Source organism: Branchiostoma belcheri, unplaced genomic scaffold (assembly GCF_001625305.1).
Source record: "Branchiostoma belcheri isolate BF01 breed outbred unplaced genomic scaffold, Haploidv18h27 scaffold187, whole genome shotgun sequence".
NCBI lineage: Eukaryota > Metazoa > Chordata > Leptocardii > Amphioxiformes > Branchiostomatidae > Branchiostoma > Branchiostoma belcheri.
The window spans coordinates 65,338-72,795 of record NW_017803346.1 but is presented as its reverse complement, the minus strand read 5'-3'; the positions used below and the strand labels follow the sequence as shown (position 1 = coordinate 72,795).

General features: G+C 42.7%; 1 protein-coding gene across 1 annotated transcript in view; it reads right to left on the bottom strand.

Moving 5' to 3' along the window:
- The window catches only part of LOC109467661 (MAM and LDL-receptor class A domain-containing protein 2-like), a 16,772-nt gene that overhangs the window by 8,691 nt on the left and 623 nt on the right, over positions 1-7,458 (bottom strand). Inside the window, exons 2-5 of the mRNA XM_019765706.1 lie at positions 4,981-5,140; positions 4,417-4,552; positions 3,743-3,827; positions 3,225-3,383 (exon numbers count right to left, since the gene is read on the bottom strand). Of these exons, the coding sequence (XP_019621265.1) occupies positions 3,225-3,383; positions 3,743-3,827; positions 4,417-4,552; positions 4,981-5,126 (526 nt within the window). The 5' untranslated portion in view covers positions 5,127-5,140. The remainder of the gene's footprint in view (positions 1-3,224; positions 3,384-3,742; positions 3,828-4,416; positions 4,553-4,980; positions 5,141-7,458) is intronic.

The window sequence follows — 7,458 nt, the reverse complement described above, 5'->3', positions numbered from 1 at the left end:
CATGACAGACCACCTTACCATGTGGTCACACAAGTCACATGATACAGACTATCATTTTTGTCCCTTACTGTGTGTTCTAAGGAACTAGAAGGACCAATTCTCTTTCAAGGCAATGCATACCCATCCAGATACAGGTTTAGAAACACTGGTGATAGAACACAGTTACAAATGTACTTGATTTATGAATGATGGATAGAAATTCTGCCCCTTGTACTCCTTGTATATATATATATAACTACAGGCAAAAATTTGGAACAATGAAGACATTGTTTCATTTTGTATATATGTAGGCGAGGGGCTGGAGTCTGTCTGATATTGCAACACAATTTCTGAAAATATAACAGGTGTAAAAGGGGAACGAACAATCGGTAACTCAGACTGTAGACAGTTTTAGGTCAGTCAGGGCAGCTTAGGGGCCTTTGGAGGTCAAGCTGTCAAATGTTGCAGGGAAGTAATTAACACTGGTCACTGGCTATGCCTGATTTTCTGCTCCAGTCAGAATCCTGTGACAGCTCCTTGTGTCTCCATGGGCGGAGAAGTTGGTAATGGATTATCTATATGTTTCCTTCTGTCCAACAATGGAAACATAGGGGAAACACATTCTAGTGTGTTTCCACTGTACGACATAGGTTTGCGAATGATTACAGTCTTCATGAATGGTGGTACTCACATGTTAGAGACAACCATAAAAGTCTCTCCATGTTTGTTGGTTGTACAACAAAGACCTGATCTTACTGTAACACATGGGCAAAAACCTGATACGAAAACTGTGTGCTCAAGTGAGCATACAAAAACTGGGCATGTTGGATTATTGTCAAAAATCTAAATCAATTAAAAGTTCTCCCAAAATGGACGTGCAGGTTACATTTGTGGACCTCACGTGTGCCTTTAATACAATAGAGCTTATTCACCACACGTCATCATGACGTCACGACCCCTCATGTCCCGTGCGACGCCATTTTGGGGCTACAGCGCCTACAGCGAGTTTCCAAGCATTGAAATGGCCGACAAACGTTAGGTAAACTGTCCTTTGTCCTATTACACGAAGAGTTTACCACCACTCATACCTCTCGTTACTGGAACAAAATAAAATCTGTTGGGATTGACCCGTTTTTGTTGAGTTTTGGTCAGTCTGATCGAGACGGCGTCTACCGCCAGCGGAGTCCATTGACGCGACTTAGCTTCGTATTTGGTACTGGGCCGAAGTTTTTACACACAACATCGGTTCAAACCCTCTAAGAGTCTGGAAGCGTTGTATCAGGATGTGTAGAGAGTGTTGTGGGACATGCAGTTGCGTGGTGACAAGTACGTTGTAGTCGGGATACGCAAAAGGTCGCTATTTTGGAACAGCCCCGGACTGTGTCTGGATAATAACAAACAAATGCGGGGCCATCGGCCGCCATCCTCAGTCCGCACTGCCGCGACTGTGGCTGGACAAGGTGAGTGTTACAAGTTGCCAGTGCCCTGTTCTACATGGACATTTACCACAGAGTAAAGGGACAGGTAGCTCCGAGTCCAACATTTTACCGTGTTCATGGCTACCCACGTTTCAATCTACATGTACATGTACAGCCCCGTACGCCGCGCCAGGATTAAACACACCGATTTCTGATCAGCAAAGAAAGACTGAAAAGCCAATCTTGACAACATGAAAAGTGGACACGGAGCCAGAACAACCCCAAGGACAATGTTACTAACAAGAAGAGTGTCCAAAACGTAGATTGTGGCCCAAAATACACAACTATCGCCAAGAGTTTGCATAGCATTGCATAGCGATAGCCCCAAAATGGCGGACGCCAGGGGGAGAGTCACGTGACAATCTGTGGTGAATAAGCCCTATAGGCCATGGCGGTCTCCTCCACAGTTTGTCATGCGTAGGGATAAGACACGACTTATAGCGGCGTCTGAACAGTTACCTGAGCAAAAATATTGTGTTCAATGCGAGAATTGGGGAATGAGCATCTCTGCAGCTAAAGCCATTCTTGCAGGCACACCTCAGGGGGGAATTCTGTTACCAACAGGCAACACCCTTCATCATAGCGATTAACGTTACCTAGACTCTGGGATCCCGCCCAATGTCACACCTGTGAAATATTCCTGATGGCATCTTTACCACATGTTAGAGACAACTGGTGTGTTACGCCAAAAGGCGGTTATACCGGCTATACAGATACAGATACCAGGACAAATGCAAACTATTTAAGTCTCACTGGACAGTGTTGACTCATGGGCAAATTCATATTTTTGAATGAAGGCGAATGCAAATAAGGACCAGGTGACATGGTCATCAGTTGCCGTCAAAATTCAGTTATACCCCCACCACTTACATTTTGTACCTTAAGGGGCGAAACCGTTGAGAGGGTCTCTTTATAAGCTCCTTGGAGTAGTCGTCAGATTTACACAATGTCATACTATTAGGTAAAAGTTGATGTACAGTTTTCGTGCACTTTTGTACTGCATGTACAGAGTTTCCATACTGTCAGGTTTTTGCCCATATGTAAATTGGGACTTTTGTGGACGGTCAGACGGCTTAAGCTTCCTGCTACGTAACGGGACTGAGGATGAGGAGAAAACAGGGTCTTTGAGCTGTTGCAGCTGCAAACATGGCTGGCACAATCTAACTTTGCAAGCATAACAATGATATGACAGCAAAACCACGGTGTAACTTGGAAAATCCCATGTGTATTATTACGCACTACGAACTATCATGCATATTTATGCATAACCCTAAAAACACTTATGCATAATTATGCATAATTATGCATAACCCTGAGAACAGTTATGCATAATTATGCATAAGCCTGAGAACAGTTATGCATAATTATGCATAACCCTGAGAACAGTTATGCATAATTATGCATAACCCTAGCAAGCCTTATGAACAATTATGCATAACTGTTTGAAGAATTATGCATAACCCTTGACCATTATGCATAATTATGCATAACCTTCAAAACATTATGCATAATTATGCATAATTATGCATAATTATGCATAATGTTGCAAATTTAGATTATTCCCCAGGGGGCAATCGATGGTGGCTACGTATTTCTTACATCATTTTTACCTATAGTTTGCAATTTTAGCCCATCAGGGTGTAAGGTGGCTGAGATATGGGAGGCCAGTCCGGAATTAAACTGGAAGTCCGGAATTAAACTGGAGGCTGTTAATGTAGAACCCTTTGTTGTAATATTCTGTTGGGGACAAACAAAATAAAACCTCACCTTTGTCGATGGTGTATCCTTCCTCTGTTTCCTCGTCAAACCCGTCCGGATCAGCCCCGAGTCTTCCCACGTACTTACACCCTCGGCCCGAGCTGTCCAGCTTCCGCGTGCGCCCGTCTGGACAACAGCCGAAACGCGAACGCTTGCAGGCGTGACGGTCTGTAAGTAACAGGGGAAAACAACTTGTTAGATGTAATAAATTACCAATTGCTCACGCCTTTGGCGCTCAACTTGTGCCTTCTGCGCTCTGTCACCCTCTTCAAGCATTTGTGGGCGCACTCGGGGACCAAGGCAGGCATGGAACACAGAGGACACTAGTGCGAACACACTTCGTTAACACATACATTTAGTCAGCGATTGCTCTTTCTCACCAATTCAGATACTGAACCTAGTGGAGTTCGAAAAAAATGCGTGTCAATTTACCATTAAGTGTTACCAACCATCCTGAATTTACCGTTAACCGTTACTAGGACACCCCCATGAAGACCCTCAAGAAAGAAGAAGAAATCGACCCTGACCTTCACATGACCCCTCGTCCACGGTGACGTCATCGATTGAGATGTCGCCTGGATACTCAGACAGCATTATCGCCTCAAACACGATCTGGGGAATAATGTTGTAATAATGTTGTAAGCCTGTTGTGATAATGTTGTAATAATGTTGTGATAATGTTGTGATAATGTTGTGATAATGTTGTGATAATGTTGTGATAATGTTGTGATAATGTTGTGATAATGTTGTGATAATGTTGTAATGATGTTGTAAGAATGTTGTAATGATGTTGCAAGAATGTTGTAATGATGTTGTAAGAATGTTGTAAGAATGTTGTAATGATGTTGCAATGATGTTGTAAGAACGTTGAAATGATGTTGTAAGAATGTTGTAATGATGTTGTAATGATGTTGTAAGAACGTTGTAAGAATGTTGTAAGGATGTTGTAAGGATGTTGTAATGATGTAATGATGTTGTAATGATGTTGTAAGAATGTTGTAAGAATGTTGTAGGAGTGTTGTAAGAATGTTGTGAGAATGTGGTAAGATTGTTGTAAGAATGCTGTAAGATATTAAGATCCCCTCAACTTGTAATAATGTTCCAATAATGTTGTAATGATGTTGTAAGAATGTTGTAAGATCATTGTAAGAACGTTGTGAGAATGTTGTGAGAATGTTGTAAGACATTAAGATCCCCTCACCTGGAAGTCTTTCTCTGAGGAGAAGGTGACAGAAACCTTCTCCCACTCATCCTCCATGACGTCACTGGCGACGAAAACTGGCTCGTCGTAGTAAAGTTTGGACGTGGCGTAAACAAGCAGCTGGTTCGACCCTTTTCTGGTTGAGAATAAAAAAAGGACTTTTACAATTCTAAAACTCAGATAGGCACATTATTAACTTTCTTCCAAAAAGCAGTTACTCAAGCAACTGGATATGATTTTGAAAACGTCAGACATTTCAGGTAGTATCCACTATCTTTCGTCAGTGACTGAGACTTCAGGTCCTTCTGGTCTCACAGTCACTGACAAAAGCTAGTGGAAAGTACTAGTAGCTGAAACGTCTGACCGTTTCCAAAATCATATCCAGTTGCTTGAGTAACTGTTGTTTGGCGTATCGTATTACCTGGATGTCTAACCTTCACCGACGTATTAACTTTATTAACTTGCAAGAAAAGTACATAATACTTCTCAAACTCAAATGGATGAAGAATGTTGTAAGAATGTTGTAAGAATGTTGTAAGAAAGTTGTAAGAAAGTTGTGCGTACCTTGGGAAGTGGTCTGGGTACTTCTCGGCCATGTGGTAGTGGAACGTGAGGCACTTTTCCGGGTATCCCGACCAGGAGCGGATCTGGGGGGTCTGGAGCCGCGCGACTTTTGGGTAGTACGGCCGGACCGGGGACTGGACAGCCATGAACCAGCCGTTAGCTGGGGGGGAAAAGGAAACAAGTGGTGGATTGAAATTGTGTATACAAATGTCCAGACTATGCATGATGTACAAAATGACTAATAAACTTGTGGACGTCCCAATCACTATAGTAAGTACCTAATACCAGCCCAGAAGAGAACAAGAAATAGCCGGCCTTCAAGTACCAGAGTTATCAACGAAGGATTGAGGTGTTCAAGAATTCATTCTTTGTCATTAGATAGCTTTAAACAATGTTTAGAGTTAGATGTTCAAGGGTTAGGTGTATTATAACGTAGCGGCAGCTAGCTGTAATGTAGCTAGCTGCCGCCGCGCCGCGTGCCTGCGAAGCTGGTGTGTTACGCTGAAAGGCGGTTATACCGGCTATACAGATACAGATAGGTAATAAGTTGTGCTACCTTTCTTGGTGGTCTGATCACTGCTGGGCAGTGTGTTCTGCACGTTTCGGGACCAGCCCTTGAGCCGATCCCACTCCAGATCATCTTCCTGTGCCTGTACATAGCCGCACACATCCCGCTCGAAGTCACAGTCAGCAGAGTCACCGGCTGCAAGGTTACATACATAATCATACTCAGGGAGTTGAAGCATTAACATAGTTCAGCTTCCAGCACTTTCTATTGGACATCATTTCTACAAGTTCGTTTCCATACAGACCAGTGTCTTAACTCATTAATGTCCTTTAGTGTAGAGTAATTGGACGGCCTCTTCTCCTTTTCGCTTTCGGAGACCAGAGAAGCAGTTTTCCATTTTAGAATGTATTCTATATTCTAATGAAAGATCATATCAAAGAGAAAACGTGCACCAAACACACAAACAAAAAAACTGACAAACAAACCTTTTCAAACTGCTCTTATTATTTTTGTGGAGTCCTCTGGAATTTCGATGAGATTCTTCAGCTCAAAAACAAACACCAAAACAAACAAACAAACAAACAAACCTTTTCCCGGGAACTGCTCTATCTTTGTGGAGTCCTCTGGAATTTGGATGAGATTCTGTAGTTCTGCCCGGCAGCCCTGATAGTTCGGTCCTGCTGCTGACGTGATTCCGTCCATACAACAGCCGTAGAACGAGTCCTTACAACTTTCTGTGGGCACAACGAGAAGAAAACATGATTGGGGGCCCGCATTCCCTTTTCCGTAGAGCGTAATCGTCCGTTTTAATTCTACGTAGAGCGTAGACGGACCGCTCTAATTCAGATTGTAGATTGTAATATTGGAGCATTTTGCATAGAGCGTATTCGCCATTTTAATCCTACGTAATGCGTTCTAGCCACTTGGAATTTATCGTAAAGTGTAATTGCTACTGTAGCGTAATACGTAGCTGGCTCTCAAAATTTAGCGTAGAGCATTTTGTCGGGACCCCCCATGCAGGCCATAAAGTGATAAAACTTAATGAAGTGATAGAACTTAACAACAGTTCAACCCTGACCTTCGCATGACCCCCCAGCGATGCTGATGTCATCCAGAGCGATGCTGCCCTTGAACTCTGACCTCACCTCCGCCTCAAATATAATCTGTGAAGGTCAAATATGCGGGAATTAAGAGAAACTAGAGAAGTAACATTAGCAAAGTAAATGCATAAAAAATGTAACAAAGTAAATGTTTACCTTTGGACATGGTCTGCTTTGTCAATTCTTACTCAAACACATTCACATACATGTACTACTAGTATATGGTGACAGGAGCAGAGCAGGCTATGAAATTGCAACATTATGTAACCCAACACCAGTCACCATGGTGACAGATGTAAACAAATCATGTCATTGTTCAGGTCATAGGTCACCGTTTGGAGAAGAAGAAGAGGAAGAAACAGAGCAAAACAATACGTTTTCCTTCGGTAAACATAATTATCTGCCTCCACATAAGGAAAATATGTTGTTTTGCTCTGCCTCATCCATCCATCCATTCATTCCCCCTACCTGGAAGTCCCTTGGTGTGTTGATGTTGATCTGAGCTTTTGTCCACAGGTCTCCATCCTTGATGCTCCACAGTGCGTCTCCCAGCTGATCTCCGGACATGACGTAGACGTTCAACTTGTTCATGGTTGCCGGGAAGTTGTAGGCCATGTAGGACGCGTAGTACCTGCATGTAACGAGTCACAAATATGCTAATGACTACTATGCAAATGAGTATCATATATAGATAGCAATTATGATTATTATTATCATAAATTAGCAGTAAAGTTGTTTAAAGTTAAAACTTTTGGTCCACCACAAAAAGTTCTCTCACCTAGAGCTTTCGACCAGTCACTCTGGTCTTCCTCAGTAGACTGACCCAGTGAAGCTTGTCACGTGGCTTCTTTGAGGTGTGACGTCAACACT